We start from the raw sequence: 20554 nt of genomic DNA on the forward strand, positions 1-20554 counted from the left end.
AAGCCAGTGTACTCTCTCATATGCCATGTTGTCTTTTGGACATATGTTAGTGAAGTTTTTGCTATGCAAATTCTGTTGTAGATTTCATTCTTTTTAAAGCGGAGGAATTTCCAATGTTCCATAATTTAATGCTCATTGAACTTTGTATCTCAAACATATGTTCATATGACCTAAACTGAAGTTTCTCCAGAAGCTTAATCAGCTTTGCTGGAAATCTAATTGGACCATTCTTACCTTGAAGCTGTAATCAGTAAATAATTAGAGGATTGTATTCTTAAATCAGTTTTAACAAATTTTTAGATTTCTCTAAATTAATATTTCTTTCATGGTCATTGAAATGAATTAAATATTCATCTTGCATCATTGCATCATGAGTCATATGTGTTTTAATGTCATTTCTGTCTGATCACGTTTCATTTACCTGATCCAAAGTCTTCAGTTTTCCATCTCCCATTTTCACTAGATCTAATATTTTAATATTTTATTTTTCCAAATACAAGGAAAGATCGTTTTCAATATTCACCTTTACTAAACCTTGTGTTCCAAATTTTTCTCCCTTCCCTCCCCCCTCTCCAAGACAGCAAACAATCTGATATTAGTTAAACATGTGTATTTCTTCTAAACATATTCCCATATTCATCATGCTATACAAGAAAAATGAGATCAAAGGGGAGAAAAACATGAGAAAGAAAAAAAAAAAGATGCAAACCACAACAAAAGATAAAAATACTATGCTTTGATCTGCTTTCAGCATCCATAATTCTCTCTCTGGATGTGGATGGCACTTTCCATCCCAAGTCTTTTGGAATTGTCTTGAATTAATTCATGGTTGAAAAGAGCCAGTTCCATCATAGTTGTGGATCTAATATTCTTGATCTTTAAGCCAAATGTCTCTGTTTGCCTGCTCCCCTTTCTCTAATTCTTGGATACGTCACCTTACAATCATAGAATTAAAGATGGAAGAAACCATCAAGTTCTAGTTCAAACACTTCATTTTACATTTGGAAAAATACTCAGAAGGAGGAAATGAGTTTGACAAAGGGATAAAGTAATTATTACCTTACATATGAGTACAAGATATTTTTCTCAAATCGTGCTGAAGACACACAGTGTCATGTAGGTATTTAATAAATTCTGGCTAGTTTAGAGAAGTACCTGACACATAGTAGGTGCTTAATAAATGCTAGTTGTCTAATTAAATAGACTCACAGAAACACTAGTATTAATTACAAGGTTATCCTATACTCAGTTACACACAACAGTTTGGTCTTTAAAGTATTTGACAATGGATGCCCAATTGGCATTAATTATAGTTGATAATTAAATGATTTTTAAATTTTTTTTAATTTTAATTTTATTTTATTTTATTTAATAATAACTTTATATTGACAGAATCCATGCCAGGGTAATTTTTTTTTACAACATTATCCCTTGCACTCGCTTCTGTTCCAATTTTTCCCCTCCCTCCCTCCACCCCCTCCCCTAGATGGCAAGCAGTCCTATTTATGTTAGATATGTTGCAGTATATCCTAGATACAATATATGTTTGCAGAACCGAGCAGTTCTCTTGTTGCACAGGGAGAATTGGGTTCAGAAGGTAAAAATAACCCGGGAAAAAAACCAAAAATGCAAATAGTTCATATTTGTTTCCCAGTGTTCTTTCTTTGGGTGTAGCTGCTTCTGTCCACCATTTATCAATTGAAACTCAATTAGGTCTCTTTGTCAAAGAAATCCACTTCCATCAGAATACATCCTCATGATAATTAAATGATTAAAATCCAAGTTCTACCTCCTTATTGCCCCTATTGCTAATGTTCATTTAATTACCATGTGTGTGTATATATATATACACACACACTTCCATGTTCAACTATGTATATATTTATATATGTGTGTGTGTATGTATCTCTGCATATATGTACATATATGCATACATACGCACTTTGAATTCATTCATTTGTGTTGTTTCCCTCCAGTACAATGTAAACTCCTTGAAGGTAGGACACAGGATTATATACTTAGAGACAGAAGAGAATTTGGAGATCATTAGTCCAACCTCTCCTTTTACAAATGAATAAAAAACTAAGGTCCAAAAAAGTTAAGTCCCTTGCGTAAGATCTGTCTGGCAAATTAGTGGTGGAAACAGGATTCCAACCCAAGTCTCTTGATCCCAACCCTAAATATTATTCTACCTGTTTATGCTACCTCTGAGGACTGTTTTTATTTTATATCTCTTTATCCTTAATATCTAACAATACGGTTCTTGGCTCATGGTAGGAAATGAGTAAAGTCTTTTTAAATTTAATTAACTAAAATCAGTCTGTTTCCTGCTCTAATCCTCCTCTTCATTTCACACTCCCTTCCTATAGGTCTGCATTAATCATATTTATCATTTTAATGATGTAACATTCTCTTATATTGATGTATCACTCTACTGTGTTTTTATTGTTTATGATGTGTATGCTTATTTGGTTATTCACCAACCACTAGACATTTCAGTTGCTGCCATTTATTTGCAATTACAAACAATATATTTAAAAAAGATATATTTATTATTTTCTTTATAACTAGACTGTTAGAGTCTATTCCCAATAATGAGATTATTGAGTCCAAGGATATGATCATTTTGTTTGTATATTACCAGAGTGTTATTCAAAATTTTTTTAACCAAAGTGTAATTCTACCAACAATGAATAAATGTACCAGCTTCTCTACAACCGTTTCAGAAATGGGTTTTGTATCTTTGATTTAATTTTGTCAGTTTGATGAGTGTGAATTGGTACCTTAGAGTGTTTTTAATTTGCATTTTTCTGGTTATTAATAAGGTTGAATGTGTTCTCCAGCGATTGCTTACAATGTCTTTATCTTCTCTCATAAATTGGTCATTCACTATTTTTGACAATTTATCTAACAAGGACTGGATTTTGTCCTTGAATATTCAATTCCTTATAAATCAAAGGTGCTAAGTTTTATGTGACCTATTTGCTGCAAATAATTTCTCTAACTTTTTTTTCTTTGTAGGTTGGTTATATTGTCCTGTTCTAAATAAATAAAAAAGTTATACATATTTATTAATCTTCCCACATCCCTAATAATTTCTACTCTTTGTTTAATAGTTAAGTATGTTTACATCTATAATCTGCTTTTCCACAACTGATGCAATATTTGTTCCTTTTTTCTTGGGATGAGGATATTCCTGACATTTTATTATTATAAGGTTACTCCAAGATGAGGAAATATCTCCCACCACTGCAGATCAGTATCTGGCCTACAATTTATAGTGAGAGAGTTGCCTAGAAAATTGAAGTATTAAGGGGCTTACCCAGGGTAACACATCCCATCAAACAAAAAGAAAACTTCATGAGTCTTTCTTGAATGACTCAGTTCTGCTGTTTCTCTAGCCTCAATCAGCACCAATGCCTATGCCCAACCAAGACTCACTGATTACTATGACCCAATTTCTTCATTTTCATGTACCTGTGTACATATGTACCTGTGCTTGATCATTTTCTGACATTTTTATTTCTTCTTTTTCCTTTACTTTTATTCTTTCAAGTTCACCTCCTTTCCAAATCCTCTTTTCTGACTCCTCCTGAGCTTTTAAGTGAATTAATCATTGAACTCTATGTGCAAATTAAAACATATTTTTACTTTATTTCTCTTTTTTTAACAACATGGCAAATGTGAAAATATATTTTGCACAATTTCACACATATATTAGGTATCACATTTCTTTCTCAATGGATTCTGGGGAGAGGAGAAAGAGGGTGATAATATGGAACTGAAAATTTTAAAATATCTGTTTTTAAAAAAGAGAGGAAATCATTGCAATACTAACTTAAGCAGTGATCTTAAGCTACATGAATAATTATTGCACTGCAAATGAAAATAATTCTGAGGTATTATTTTACTCCTATCAAATTGGCAAAATTAACTTGAAGTGACAAAACTCAATGCTTAAGGGGATGTAAAGAAATATGTAAACTTATTCATTGGTAGAATTGCAAATTGATAGACATTTTTTTCAAAGGCAGTATGATTCATGGACATAAAATCCATGAAAAGTAAAGCCTGTATAGTTGAGTTTTTTTTCCTCTTTTGTATCTAAAAGAAAATTTATTTGGAAAATAGCATTTGAAACATACTTTGGATTATGAAAGAAAAAAAATTGTTGTTATTAGTAGATTGGTAACGCAAATCCAAGAATACAGTAAGTCAGGAATGTTTTCATCCCAATTTCTTTTTAGTGGAAAACATGGCCTAAAAGAAATAAAACTGTTTGGTCTGTCATAAAGTAAATAAAAATAAACTTGAAGTATATATAATTAGAACACACCAAAAAAAAAAGAGTCGGTTTCACAAGGGTGAGGATAGAAACCTATGAATAACAAAAAAAAAAAAAAAAAAAAAAGTCTGGTATATAATGCCTGGAAAAGGTTAGTTTTGTTTTGTTTTGAGGAGAAAGATCTTCAATTGCTTTTTTTTTTTTTCTGGTGGGACTGACAAGGGAGGCCCCAAATTCTCTAAAACTCCTTCAAGGAGAAAGTCTCCTTGAATCCTGCATCTGTGAGACCCACCCTGAGGAACCAAGATAAATCTTGGTGGGACTAGTTGAAATATTCAGTTCCAAGATTTTCTACCTCTATTGTTGGCTTAACTCCCAGTAAGTGATCTCATCTAGGCCTGTGGGCAATGACAGCATTGAGGGAAACTTCTGTCTCAGATTTCCTTATAAAAATGGCGATTTTAAACTCATTCCTTGTGGAGGACCTAACAAGCCATGCTATGCCAAGGAAACCTTTGCCCACTGGAATGACATTCTCTTTCATCATCACCCACTCTTTATCTTCACCTATTGCCCTAACCAGAGTTTATACCTCTCTGTCAGGATCTTTCTACTAGAAACTTTTCTTCTCTACCAGGACTTCTCCATTACTTTACTCCCCAGTCGGGACCTTGCCACTAAGGAATTCAGCCTTTCTATTTATGCATAACAAAGGCTGACTTCCCAATGCCTATAATAAACTTCTTTTTATCAGTCTAGCTTTTCAGGTTTGTAAATTCCTTTATGAAGGACTTCTTAACCACCAGAAGGGGGTTCCCCAAACTCCCTACCTGGAGCCAAATCCCAAGCGGATTTCGGGGAGCCAAACTCTCCATTTGGTTCCCTGAACCCCAAACCTGCCATTAATTTCATCATTTAACTACCTGACTACCAGGAACCCTAATTTTATCATTTTGGTTCCCTGAATCTAACCTCATCAAGACATTGGAGTTAACTGACTTGCCCAAGTTAACATAGCTAGGAAGTGTTGACTCCCTGAGGTCAAATTTGAACTCTGGTCTTCCTGACCATCAAGCTGCCCCAGTTGCTGTTTTCAAGTTTTTGAAAGAATTGCCTGGTAAAGTAGAATTAGACTTTGAAATGACTTTGAAATAAGAAAAAAAGGGAAACAAATTTCTCTAAGGTGTAAAATCATTGTTAAAAAAAAAAAAAAGTTCAAAGGAATCTGTTGTTGTTCAGTCATTCGTGTTCATAATCCTGTGTGTGCCGAACTGTTTGTTGGGTTTTCTTGGCAAAGATAAGGGAATGGTTTTTGTCATTTTCTTCTCCGATTAAGGTCCAGAGTAATAAAGCTAGTAAGCTTCTGAATCTGAATTTGAACTCAAGTAGTCCTGACTCTAGGCCCAATGCTCCATCTACAATACCATCTGGCAGCCTCCTGGTTGGTTTTAGAGCTATTTAAAAAAACAGGGTATTCTGCTTTGAGAAGTGGCAAACTCCATATTCTTGGAAATGTGTAGTAGTCATTTGTGGTCTGATTTAAAAGAAAATTCTAACATTGAGTAAGCTCCTTGAGGCCAAAGACTTTTATTTTTGTCTCTGGATTGCCAGTGTCTGGCACATAGAAGTGTTAATAATATTCATTGCTTAAGAAATCAGACTAAATGTCTCCCAAGGACCTGTCTGCCTCAGAGGTTTTCTGATTCTTGAGTCACCAAAAAGCCAAGAATTGGATGTCAGAAATTTAAATTTCTAATCCCATAGATTAGCATCATGCTTCCTGGATTTCTGCATATCTTGCTGCCTTTTGTCCCAGTTAATAACACTCACAATGCAATTACTCCTTGATTTGAAAGGTAATTTACTCCAAGAAATGACTATGAGAGTGGTAAAACACATGGAATAGAGCCCAAAAAATTGTGCAATCTTGAAGAAGGTACATGTGATCATATGATGCATTGATCTTATGAGTCACAGTAATAGCATTTTGATGAACACAAGGCAAATCATGTTAGCAGAGGCAGAGCTATCAAACTCCCAGTTTTTGGAAACATGCCAAGAATGAGCTGTATCTTAGCATTTGGTTATATCGAGGAGATTTCATATTTACTGAGGGTTAGGAATGATTCATGGTTAATTCGGTGAAAATTGGAGAAGGGGGCCACATTGCTGAAGGTTTGGTATTGACCTTCAGACTATATTAGCTAGCAAGTATTTGTGCAATGTGTATTCTTCAAAAGACACAAGTTTCTTGGAGCCTTGATTTCTTTGTCCAACAAATCAATCAATTGACAAGCATTTTATGAATCACTATCACATAGCAAGCATGGTGCTAAGGTTGGGGAAGAAAAAGCAAGGCAAAACCAGCACCTGCTTTCCAGCAGCTTACATTGGAATGGGAGACAATCCATATAAGTCAGCATGTAATGCCGGAGAAACTGAGACAGGAGAGAGATTAGAGAGTTTTTAATATTTTATTAATGGGAGAGTAAGATTGACTGGACAGGACTCTCGTCTCAAATTATCCAGTCAGACAGAGATAAAGATATACTGGGACCAAGGAATCCATGTTGGTCCCAGGGCTGGAAGACCCAAAGAATCCAGCATCCAGCATAGAGATGCCAGTCGCCTGCCTCCAGCAATGAATGGAGGAACCCCAACTTCTTAAACACCTTTCCTCTAAACAAAGGAAGGGGTAAGAAGTGAGGGAAAACCTCTATCAAGATGGGGGAGGCCACAAATTCTAAGAACCCAGAGACAGGATATCTGAATACAAAGAAATAAAGATATCAATGAGATATCTTGGAATATTTTAGAGGGATATTGTAAATTCTTGAGGACACAAAAGAGTCAGGAGGTCTACTCTCTTGTTTATCTTGCTAATTTATAACTTTTGAACAAATAGTCCTCAGTCTTACTGGGTCAGAGGGGGATTTACAACTAAAGAGACTGAGACAGAACAGTTAAGGAAACTGAGACAAGGGAAACTCGTACAGGGAAACTGAGTCAGGACAGTTAAAGAGAACTGTGGCATAACAAGCACATACAAGAAAAATACCAAGTCAACATAAGGTAGCCGTAGCTAGTACCAGGAAAAGGCCTTCTAACAAAGGTATCACTTGCAATGAGGAGAAAGAGCATTTCAGGCAGAGGGGATAGTCTGTCAAAGGCATGGATGGGGGAGTGTTGACTATTAAGGAAGTAAATAGACCATTATATAAGACTATAGAAAGACTAAAGACTGAGAAACCAATTAGTAGGCTGTTATGCTAGTCCAGGTGAGAGGTTAAGATTTCAGCTGTGGTAAAAGTGGGGTGAATAAAAGGAATACCTTGTGGAGGTATAATCAGCAAGGTGTGGCAGCTGGAATATGCATGGTGAATAATAGGGAAGGGTCCAGGGTGACTCTAAATTTGAAAACCCAAGTAATTAGAAGAATTGTATTTCCCTTGGTAGAAACAGGGATTTAGGGAGAGGGTTTGCGAGGACAAAGGTACTGACTCCAGATTTATATATTTCAAGTGTCAGAGACTCTATTGGTTATCCAATTGGGGATCATCAATAGAAAGTTGGTGATATATGAGGTTCATTGGTATGAGAAAGACTTGGATAGGTACTTGGATCTGGGAGTCATATGACTAAAGAGAGTAGGGGAGCTTATGAGGTCACCAAAGGAATATTGTGTATGTAAAGAAAAAAAGAGAAATCATATCAAAACCTGGGAGTGCACTCTCACATAGGAAATGAGACAAGAATGATAATCTAGATATCTAAGAGGCAGAGTCAAGAGCATTGGAGTTAGAGTCAAAAAGGGCTGAATTTAAATCCAGTCTCATTTGCTTGTTCACTGGGTGACCCTAGTCAGTCACTTGATCTCTTTTGTAAAATGGAAATGATAATAATAGCACTTACCTCCCAGAGTTGTAAAAATCAAATGAGGTACCATTTGTAAAATACTTTGCAAATCCTGAGGTGCTCTTTGAATGCATTTCTTTCCTTTCCTTGCCTTCTTTTGCCTTGCCTTCTGAAAGGAGACAAAGAGGAACAATTAGATGAATAAAAAAAAAAAAAAACACGAAAGAACAATGTCATGAAAATGAAGAAGGAAAAGAATGGCTAATAGGGATGTCAAGTGCTATAGAAAGATCAAGAATGAGGCTTGAGAACCATCAGATTTGGTGATTAAAGAACTATTCATTACTTCAGAGGAAAAAGTTTTAATTTGATCAATCTAGATTTTAAGGGAAGTGATGATAAGTGAGGAAGTGATAAAAACCTAAAGTCTGCTAAATGCTTTTTCCACAAGTTGAGCTAGGAGAGTAAGAATGATGGCTTGAAGGAATTTCAAGACCAAATAGAAAATGATAGTAACCACAAAGATAAATACAAAGTAGATAGAGTAAATCTTATAAGAGCTGGAACTCCATCTTCAGGAACCAGGAAAGACTTCCTGGAAGTACTTGAGTTGAATCTTAAAGGAAGTACTTAAAGTTGAATCTTGTTGATCCCAAGATGGCAGTGGAACTGGAAGGCTGAGGTAGAGAGAATCTGAGTCATGGATTGGGAGAAGTGGGAGATCATATAGATTGGGTTCATTTTTTCCACTGAAGAATACAGAAGAGTTCTCCATTGAAAGGAGAAGTTGTATGGATGGCTTACAGAAAGACGTATAGCATGTTGAGGGACGAAGTCCAGTGAGGGTCCCTTTGCCTGTGAAGCACCTATCATGCGAAGAAGGCTCAGCCTTCTAGACCAAGTGATCTCTTTGTGCTCAATATGACTAGGGAACAGAGAGTACCAGCCTTGCTTGGGGTCTGAACCATCTGGCTTCATACCCGGCCTCTTATAAACACTGACCAGAAGATCCTGGACAGTTGCTTATATTCTCAGAGCCTTGGCAACTCTCTAAGACTGTAAATTGCCAACACATTGCTGACTTTCAATTTTAGCAAAATTCTGACACACAAACAATGTTTAAGTGGATATATCTAGGGGAGAAAAAAGTATCCAGACTTTCTTCCCCATCCCCTTCACTATCACACTCAACTGTAATAGTCTAATGGATTTAGAGATGAAAAGGATCATAGGATAATAAAAAGGGACCTAATAGGTCATCAAGTCTAATCCCTCTAGTCTTACAAAAGAGGAAACTAGGTATTGAGAACTTAAATTTCTAGATGACCCAAGATTCAAGGCCATAGCTTTAGGACTGAGAGAAACCCCAGAGGCCATCAAATACCCATTTTAATGGGTGGGGAAATGGATACTTATAGAAATTATGTACTTCCTCTAGATCACACAAGGTTAATAGTTGCAAGTCTTTATCAGAGAAACACAGATTTGTTATTGTTGTTTGTTATCCTTTTGAAAGTGGACACAAGGGTGATGTCTACACTTGCGAGTGAACTGGATTAAAGTAGGGTTGGGCAATATCATCAGCCTCACTCTCTCCTCCAGTCATGGAGATCACAGATTTAGCAAAAACGGAAAACTCTCCTTGATTTCAGAGAACTTAAGATAAATGAGAATAGTATGGTAATCATTCATTCAGTCATAGCATCTTGGGTTTAGGATTGGACAGAACCTCAGAGACCGTGAAAAACCGTGCTTCATATATCTCATTTCAAATAGTAATTTTTAGAAGTAATGGATAAAATAGGGATTTTGTTTCTTTGCTTTGAATCTGCGATGGGAATGTTTGCAATGAACTTGCAAGATGAGCATCAAGACCCTTTTATGTATACAAGAAGAAGCTGGAGACTGAAGGGGTGGAGACACTCACAGAGACTCTGGGGAACTAGAAGGGCCTGTTGGGGAAAAGGATGGTTATTGGCTCTACTTTTCTGGGTCCATTTGTGAGGTCTCAGCAGGACCATTTTAGACACCACATCTGCAGTCACAGAGGCCTGAGGTAGATGCATAGCCCCCCTTATCTTTAGTCTCTGGTTTCCCAGGGACAGAAATTAGATGAAAGAACAAGCTGGAAAATAAGCTTCCTGGGCTGGAAAAAAGCATATGAATTAAACAAAAAAAAAAAAAAAATGTGATTCTTTTTGATGGATCTATAATCACATCACTTTGGCTTCTCCCTCCAGAGGTACAGACTGTAGGCTGTCTACATCCTCTCCCCCTCTTTGTCCAAGTCCGTGCTCTCTTGCACCTTCTTCACATGGGCTCCCACCTGATGTTTCCAAATTCCTTCCTCTAGATCTCCATAAAGAGCATGGGCTCTCCATTGGCCTCCCCCACACTTGATAACTAGCCTGCCCATTTTTGTAATCATATGTTTCTGTAATAATGTCTTTTACCCATCTTCTTATGAGTAATTTCTTGACATTTATCTGGGGTACCCTACTTCCCATTATTGTTGGGCAACCTGTGTCCATAATTGTCCGTAGGCTGATATTCCATGTTAAAGAGCCATTTGACAAATAGAAGGCCCTGTGGATAGAATGCTAGACTTGGAGTCAGAAGACCTGGGTTCAAATTTCATTTCTAATTAGCTGTATGAACCTGGGCGAGTCACTTCACTTTAATCAAACAATTTTCTTATCTTAAAAATGGATGTAATAACAGCACTTACCTTCCAGTGTGCATTTCACAAAGGGGAAGCAGGTGAGTTGAGCAGAACCCTTGAGGGTTTCCCCTCCTGTTTGATTTTTTTAATTAGATAAAGAGGTCATTTTCTGCTTCATTTCTTACCTAGCCTTAAGCACTGATTGGGCATAGCCTTAAGCAATGATTGGGCATTGCCTCAATCAGACTGAGACCTGTTAAAAACCTTAGCTTAAAAAGGCTAATGTCTCCCATTGCATCTGAGGTCATCTCCAGGGATCCTGATCTATAACTGGTGACTAGTTATAGGGGCCTCCAGATGGTTCTGAAAGAGAAAATGAGGCAGATGACTCTGCGTAGCCCTACCTCACTTAAACCCAATTTACTTGTATGTAAGTACTATAGGTACTATGTACACACACGTAACACCCCCCCTACCCACCTACATGTACCTACACATACACACGTACATACACAAACAAGATAAATGGGGTGGCAGTGTATAGAGTACTGGGCCTGGAGTCAGAAAGATATGAATTCAAATCCAGTCTCCAACATTCATTAGTTATATGACTGTGGGCAAGTCACTTCACCTTGTTTGTCTCAATTTCCTCATCTGGAAAACGGGCTTGAGAGGGAAATGGTAAACCAATCCAATATCTTTACTAAGAAAACCCCTAAAAATAGGTCATGATTGAAAACAAGTGAACAATAAAATATATACATGGGGATTTTGTAAGAAAAGGTCCAAGCCTTTGGAAGGATCAGGAAAAGTTTCATGTACCATATGGTTTAGTAGATAGGATGGGTTGACCAAAGGTTAAAGCATGCAAGATTCCCAGTGTGAGCTATGTTTTTCTTTGTGTTAGAATCATTAGTTTAATCACAGAAGCATTAAATGTTGGGGTGGCAGTTTTGTATATTTTAACAAAATACATCAACTTGTATTCATACTAACTTAAATCCTTCAATAATCCATATAGTATTTTCAGTAAATAATTAGAAACTTTAAAAGGGTGAGAGGATTCAGAGAGAGATAAATTCATGGGACATTGAAACAAACCTGTCTTTACTAGAAGAGAAAATGCATCTTCCCACCTGCCTGCCCTTCATCCCTACTCATAGAACATTTATAGCTTTCATGTGTTCCTTATATTAGTGTCTATATTTAAACTTCCTGTTTTCTTCTATAAAGTTAAAAAGTAGGAACACACATTTGGGATTTACAAATGTTTCTGTTAATATGACTCTTGGAGTTTCTGGTTTAATGCTTTGACAATAAAAATAGTCTGTTTTTGTTTGGAAGAAATTTTGATGCATCACTCAGTGAGATAATTAGGCTATTTCTATTCATTTTCTAGTAGAAATGAGTATCCCTAAAGTACATCTGTGACATCCCTCCCCTGCTCCAGAAGCTCTAGTGGCTCCCTCTTGCCTCTAGGATAAACTATTAACAGCTGTGTTTAGCTTTTGAAGTCAAACGCAGCCTGACTCCAACCTATCTTCCCAGTCTCAATGGATCTTACTGCTTGTTCCCCAGCAATCCAGACAAACTCGCCTTCTCTTTTTCTCCATCTCCCAAACACATGTCTTTGTATTTCTAAAAGCCATCTTTGTCTTCAAGACTCTGCTCAAGGACCAACTTTAGCATGAAATCTTCCCTCATTCCCTCAATGACTCATGCCCCCTGTTATAAGCTATATTGTATTTAATACCTTTACATTTATTTGCTTTATATTTATACTGTACATGTCTGTGTGTATTATATGCATCTATTGTCTATGGCACTCCATTAGAATGTCTCTTGAGAAAAAGGATTGTTTCATTCTTTGTGTCCCCTGTAACTGTCATATAATAAATGCTAAATAAATATTTGTCGACTAATTGAGGGATGAATCAAACACTAATTAATTATTTTATTGGGTACTTAAAGCCTTTTATAATTTGCCTCCAGCCTACCTTTCTAGATTTATTAGGTATTATTTCCTTTCACTAGCTCATTCTAACCATATTTGACTGCTTGCTGTTCCTTGTCCCTTGTTCCTTTTCTATCTTTATTCACAGTATCCTTATACTTAATATATATACCCTCATCTCCTGTTCTTAGAATCCCTATCTGCCTCCCTTTACCCAGAATATCCTTACACTTAAAATATTCCTTTTAGAATGCCTATCTTTATCTAAAACTCAATTCAAGAGACTCTTCCTACCTGATACCTTTCTAGATTCCAAAACCCTCCCCCATTTGTGGTACCCTTTCTAGAAATGGCTCAGTATTTAATTATAAATGTTTGAGTTTTCTTATGATCATAAGTGCAAGTTCCCCTAATATAACACAAACTTCTTGAGGGCAGGGCCTATTTATCGTTTTAGTCTGTATTACCAGGGCCCAGCACATAATAGGTATACAGTAAAGGCTAAATGAATGGGCAGATGGTTGAACTGCTCTGCTGGTACCCTTTCTTCTGTGGCAGCCTCTTTTATCTCCATAAGAGAATTGGGAGTCAGTTTTAAGATCAGGATTACTGCTTTATTTGCTGGGGAATTGTTCTTGAACAAGACACTTAATGAGATTTTACTACAGTGATAATGTTAGAACTCCCATTTCTGTTTTAAAAATCTTTATTGACGTTTTACTTTTCTGCCAGTTCCCTCTGCATCCCATCCCTTCATAACAAAGAATTGAAGTCTGGATGGGTGATGGAGGAAGCAGTTCAGTTCAACTAATCAACATAGTCAAAAAAAAAAAAAAAAAGTTCAGCCTTACAATGCAGGGCTGACGTGAAGGAGACAGGAGGAGAATCCCTTCTTATATTTCTTCCCTGGTAAAAAAATAAGTATAAAGTCAACTAACCTACCATATCCTTCTGGCTATTCCACACATTTCATATAGCATCCATTCCTGGTGTCTTGCCATTTGCTCTAATTCCTACTACATCTGTCCTCCATTCCACACATCATAATGACTTCACTCCCATTGCCTGTGTTGCTTCTCTGATCATTCCCTGATGTATGTGTTATCTCTCCCATTATGATATGAACTCTTTGACATCAGGAACTATCCCACTTGTGTATTTGTGTCACTAGTGCTTAGTATAATACCTGGCAAAAGTAGACCCTTAATATTTTTTTTCATTCATATATTCATGTATCTGTTCATTTCTATAATTACCATATATATTATTTCTTGGGTTCTTGACATTTTATTCTACATATTAGTTCATATGAATCTGTGTTTCTCTGAAGTCTTAATAGTTGTCATTTTTTAAATTACTGGAGTGAGGAAAGGAGGAAGAATAATCCAGTATGTACAACTTACAAATAAAAGTGCTAAGAACCTCAGGAGTTAGGAAGCTACATTCAGTGTTTCTATTGGATCTTTTCAGAGGGAGATTTGCTCTGGAGGAGATCCTAAAGTCTGTACCTAGGTTCTCCAGCTTTAAAAGTCTCATCCAAGTTCATCCATAAGGAAACAAAAAAGAGTTATGTCTGCCCCTTTCCCTTTGGGATTTTCTAAAGAAGTGAGTGGGACCTAGAGATCTTAAGGTCTAATGATTATTTAGGAGAACATAATTAAAACTGGACATATATGTGGGTACCTATAAGTATATGCAGACAGATATGTGAAGATAAACATTTTGACAGAAAAAGACAAGAGATCGGAAAAATGGAGTGGAATATATATTATCTTGAAAGTTAGAGACCTGAGTTATAGACCTTCCTCTGACACTTATTATCTTTGTAACATTAAGTAAGTTACTTAAACCCTCGGGCCCTAATTTCTTCATTTGTGAAATTAGACTAGACATGTGAGGGGCTTTTCAACTTTAAAGCTATCATTGTATGATATTCCTCCTTCAGTTTTCTTCATCTATAAAATGGGTTCAATGACATCACTGGTTTGTTGTGACTAGAAGATAAATTCAGTCTAAAATCCAACCACTTCATTTCACAAGTTGAGGACACCAAAGCCCGGGGAGATTAGGTGACTTCTTCTAAGTGACAGAGATCATATTTGAACCCTAGTTCTCAAACTCCAGGTGCAGTGCCACACATGAAATACTATGTAAACCGATGCCAGCTATTATCAAAGATAGAAATAGGAATATTTCTAGTTGGAATGTGTGAGGGAAAAGGGTTTGGTCTAGACATTGAGTGTTGGAAACTCTCGTTGTGGAAATTCTGTATACCAGTGCATAATATCCTGTAACATATTTTGGACAGTAGCCCGCGAGGGTCAACTGAAAGGTTCAGTGATCTGCCCAGGGCCATTGGTGACTTTGTGTCAGAGGTAGGGCAGGAACTTGTTATTTCTATCCTCAGTAGGTAGAAAAATATTCGGCTAGATAGATGGATAGAAGAATAGACTGATGGATGGATGGGTAAATGGATAGACAGGTGGATGGATGAGTAGATGGATAGGTAGGTGGGCAGATGGATAGATTAGTAAGAGGTTGGATGAAAATAGAAGATACATATAAGGACACATTGATGAGTAGATGGATAAGTAGGTGAATGAAAATAATTATATCTATTGACAAGCACAAGAATTTTGAAAATTATATATTGAATTTAGTATTTATTTAAAAGGAAAGTCAAACTGTACATCATAGATTCAGAGCTCTGCTTTTTTTCCATACCTCTTTTTATATAGGAATGCTTATTTTCTTTTGTGCTTGTTAAAGTCCTAAATGAAAAAATAAATTGATCTGTTTCTCTATAAACATATGTGTGTGTGAGGTGGGGGGGGGAGAAAAAAAGAGAGGGGGAGAGAGAGAGAAACTGAAAATAACTCAATTTTGGATTGTCATTCAGAAAACTAGTGCCATGAAAATTCACTGGGCTGCAAATTTTGATGTATCTAGCTTCCTTTAATATTTTGAAAAGGATGTGCACTTGTTTGTCTGTGGACTTGATGACATTAGCATCCTTGTAGCTAATTATTAACTTAAAACTAAACTCATTTGCCTTTTAGCTCCTTCGAGCTGATCTTTGCAATAGAATGGTGCTGTTTCTCATTCCAGGTTTAAGTTTATCTCTTCATGGGGCTGAAAAGCGTTTGCAAATCCATCAAAGGCGAAGTGTGGCCAGCCGTCCAGCCTCCCATCGACCACTTGTGGTCAGACATTCTTCACTTCCGCCCGTCCGAAGGTCAATAAAAATGGAGGCCTCCTCATCTGGAGTCACTAATGGGAGAACCAAAATTCTCCATCCAGGTAATGCATGACAGATACGAGCGGGAGGCTGCCACAGCAGCTGATGTTGTATGCGGTGCCTTGGTGCTGATCCTCCATAACGCTATGCTTTCATTCAGAATGTACTTCTTTGTCAGTCTGGCATGTTTCTTAGCCCTCCATTGTCTTGATGAATGGCAAAGTCAACTGAATGTCACGCTCGGTTTGAATTGGGGCTGCGTTCGATGTTTCCGAGATGCTTGAAACGAAGGCTTTAATGTCCTTTAGCCCTGCATACACAGACTGTTGGAATTTTGTTTTAAAAACAACACAAATCTTCCTCTAGTGGTAAAAGTCAAAATTGAAAGCCTGGTCCATGTATTCTTCTCCACTTCAGAAAGACTCCTAGGCCCGCTGTATCCCACAATGCAAAAGAGAGAGAGCTAGTCCATTATTTGGTTACCTTGGCTGCTTTAGAAACGAGTGAGGTTTTCTCGCACTATCTCGAGCCATGACTAATACTTGTCTGTATGATAGAAGCAGCAAAACAGAAGACAAAAAGAACCTGTTTTAGTCTAACAACTTAAATGGCAACTTTCAATCAACTTATTTGATGGAAAAAATGAGCAATAGATAATCCTGGAATATCTCTTAGGGAAAAGGAAGAGAAAAGGAGGAGAGGAGCAAGGGCAGTCTGAGGGACAGCCTCAAAGGAAGAAACCATTGCTTACAGCTAATCATTTTGTGCGTAGGTTAGTGGCGTCTGTGTTGCAGAATAAACATGATCAGTGTCTTTTACATTTTCATGCCCTGGAACAAATCCTTGGTTACCCCACCTGAGTTATTCTACTCACCCCCATTACCTATTTGGGGGGCAGAATTACCTAATCCAATGTACTGTGTCCTACCCAAGAGAGATAATTAGACCCAGTATATTAAGTCGACTCTTTATGGAGATATATTTGTATTGACCATAAATAAATGTTAGCTAGATTCCAAATTATAATAGACAACTCAGAATTATTCTCTATTAAAGTTTCTAGGTTTATTAAATCATTTAAATATTTATTTATTTGCTGAGGCACTTGGAGTTAAGGGACTTGCCCAGGGTCACACAGCCAGGAAGTGTTAAGTGTCTGAGGTCAGATTCAAACTCAGATCCTCCTGACTTCAGGGCTGGTGCTTTGTCCTCTGCACCATGTAGCTTCCCTTAAACATTTATTTATAGAATATTCTATTCATTTCACCAAACATATTAAGTATCTTCTCTTTGTAAAATAGTTCTTAGGTATCATCAATCTCTTTGGTATCTAAGAAAGTCACTGGACCTCTCCTCAGAATTATGTCTTTTAATGCAGAAAATAAAGAATCATTATGTTAAAATAGTTATCATGATTAAAACAATCAAGTCCAGAGATCTCAAATTAAAAATCTCTGTGTAAGTCTATATCCTCTAAGCACAGAAAAATTCAAAAGAACAAGGTGACAGAAAGAATCTTGGAGATGAAAAGAATCAGCATGGGAGCATCTGATACAATAATTAGCTTGTGACCCACTTGAGAGATGGTTAGTTTGAATATATTAGTAGACAGTGAGTTCATTACTTCACAAAGTAGACTATTGTGGTTTTAATCAGCACTTAGTTTTTTAAGGAAGCTTTTCTTTACATTGCCCCAGAGTTTGCGTGTCCCTTTTTGTGCCTTCCATCTTGTTTCTAATTATTTTCTCTCTGTTTACCATTTAATTAATATGTAATACTATCCTTGCTGCAATTCTCTTTACTAAGGAGATTGCAGCTATCTGTTCCTTCTCATCCTATGAAATTCTTGTTCATGTCTTCTAAGAAATGCCATCCTCTGTCTTTTAATGATTTGTAAAGGCCTGTGCCATAATTGGGTCATCTGTTTTCCTTCTTTATTGTGGGGTGATTATTCTTAAGATGCACTTTAATTCAACAAACATTTATTACGTACCTATTGTTTATATAGATCTGTGGTTGGCACTGGGGAAAGATATATACTTTAGGCAGAACTATGCCTAGAGCAGAATAGTTGGGCCTTTGCCCCATTTATTGATAATAACAAGTATGGTTCCTCCGTGCTGACATTTGAACACTAATGTCTTTGTATCTTGTAGGCTATGAGTCTATGACTTCACAGAAGCTGGAGCAAATGGCCCAAAGAGAAAGGAAAATAATCATGGTTTAGCCAATGAAAGAGAGAAGGAAACAGGGGCATTTTGTGTTGATTCAGTCCACAAAAAAAATTTTATATATGGAATTTACAATATAAGAAAGGGAAATATGGTGCAATGCAAATGAATCCAATCTATAGTAATCTGTGATAACTGCACAGGGGAGGTGATGAGCTCAGTTTCTTAGTTCTTTCGAAAGTGAAGTTTATTATCTACTTGGGAATGGAGGATCAAGGAAGGCTTCCTAAAGCACATGGCATTAAGTATGGCAAGAATTCACTTCAGTAATCTTCAATAAGGAGAGGGACATATAAAGACAACAATATGAGCAAAGAATCAAAGGCCTGTATGGGAATAGTTGAATGTCTTGTTTCTCTCTTGGTTGTCAATGATTGTGATAAACAAATTATTCAAGTGGAAAATATGAGTAATTTGTAATAGAGAGAGATAGGTACTGGACCTTCGATTTTATGGAAGGAAATTCCCTCTTTCAATGCAGAGTTCAGCCAGCACTTTTTCTGTAAGTCATATTCTTAGTTGCCTGGGAATGACAAGAGAGGCAATTATTTGCCCAGGTCTTCATTACTCCAAAACCAGCTCTCCAATATTAATGTGTTGTTGTTAAGTCATTTCAGTCATGCTAGACTCTTTGTGACTCCTTTGGGGGTTTTCAGATACTGGAATAGTGTGCCATTTCCTTCTCCAGCTCATTTTACAAATGAGGAAACTGAGGCAAACAGGCTTAAGCGACCTGCTCAGGGTTAAAACAACTAGTAAGTGTCTGAAGCTGGATTTGAACTCAGGTCTTTACTCTGGACCTGATACTCTATCCACTGCACCACCCCACTTGCCCTATATTAATATAGACTTCTTCATTTGTCTTGAAAAATCACAATTGTTATCTAGATGAACAGTTTAGAAGATTGCGTTTCTACTTAACATGTTAATGTTTTGTCACAACGCTGTGAAAATTAAATATGCTCATTGGAATTTTAAAAGGTAAATAACCAGTTCTAGCCCAGAGTTGTAATTAACATTAAGCCACAAATTATCAGTATACATCTATTTTTTAAAGTGAGTTTAGAATCTATGTTCTCAAGCAAACTACCACCTGATTCTAATTCTATCCTAGTTTAGATTTTCTAACTTGCTACTGATGTATAGACTATTAGGGATGGTGATTATATCATAATGGATAGGAAATACAACTGGGAATGGAAGATCTTCATTCAAGTTACATCATTGAAAATTAAGTTGCTTTGTGATTCTGGGAAAGTCATCATATTTCTCCATGGCCCAGGTGACTGTCTTCTAAATTACAGGGATGGTGTCAGACTATCAGGATAGAGATGTGCTCACCTGAAGTTCCCCATACTCTCAAAATTGTAACTGGTAAAAATGATGATACTGATGACAATGCTAATGATGACACAAAAGACAATGACAATGATGATGACGAGGGTCAGTTTTCTGGCACCTGTGACTGTGACCCTGGAGGGTATTTAACTGAGAGTTCTAGGTATTTAAGTCTAAAAATTGCAGAGAATGTGTTCATCTGAATTGGAAGAAAGAGTTCCCTCCCTGCAATAACATTTTCTAGGCTAAGTAGCACAATGGATAGAATGGTGGAATTAGACAGGAAGTTCTGAGTTCATATATTGACTCACATATTTAGTGACTGTGTGACCCTGGGAAAGTCCCCTGACCACTTTTTATTTTAGTTTCCTCATCTATAAAATGAAGATAATAATTATCACTGTGTGGATAAAGTAAGATGATGTTTGTAAACTTTAGATGCTCCCTGTTATTATTACTGTCGATTAACTCGCTTTATCTGAAAGTTCCCTTTTATCATTGAAATTAAGTTTCTAGTCCTCATCAATACCCCTAAGAAGATAACAGTAGCAATTGTCATTACAGTAGTAATGTCAGAAAGCATTTATGAGCTCCTGATGTTGCTGTGCCAATAAAGTGCGATGATGTTTGTTGCTGTGAGGATCTAATCAGTATAAAACACTCCACATGGTACCACATAGTAGGTACTGTGTAAATGTTAGTCATGATTGTTAAGCACCTACTATGTGCCAAGCACTCTAGTTAATGCTGGGCATACAAGGAAATTAGGAGACAGCGAGCAAAGAAATAAGTACAAACAAATTATATATGGAATAAATAGGAAATGAGAGAAGGCACTAGGATTGAGAGGGGTTGGGAAAGGTTTCCTATAGAAGGTTCCATTTTAGCTGAGACTTGAACATAAAGGAAATAAAAGCCAGAAGGTGGAGATAAGGGAAGGCAGCATTCTAGGCATGTAGAAGAGCAGAGAAAATTCCCAGAACTACGAGGT

The 20554-nt window shown here is 36.8% G+C and overlaps 1 protein-coding gene across 4 annotated transcripts in view; it reads left to right on the top strand.

Moving 5' to 3' along the window:
• The window catches only part of ANO4 (anoctamin 4), a 392142-nt gene that overhangs the window by 182737 nt on the left and 188851 nt on the right, over positions 1-20554 (top strand). For all 4 annotated transcript variants that reach the window (XM_052001731.1, XM_052001734.1, XM_052001735.1 and 1 more), the window contains one exon: positions 15865-16056. In XM_052001731.1, coding sequence (XP_051857691.1) covers positions 16002-16056 — 55 coding nt within the window. In that variant the 5' untranslated portion in view covers positions 15865-16001. The remainder of the gene's footprint in view (positions 1-15864; positions 16057-20554) is intronic.

The sequence above is a fragment of the Antechinus flavipes genome, chromosome 5, assembly GCF_016432865.1.
Source record: "Antechinus flavipes isolate AdamAnt ecotype Samford, QLD, Australia chromosome 5, AdamAnt_v2, whole genome shotgun sequence".
Lineage (NCBI taxonomy): Eukaryota > Metazoa > Chordata > Mammalia > Dasyuromorphia > Dasyuridae > Antechinus > Antechinus flavipes.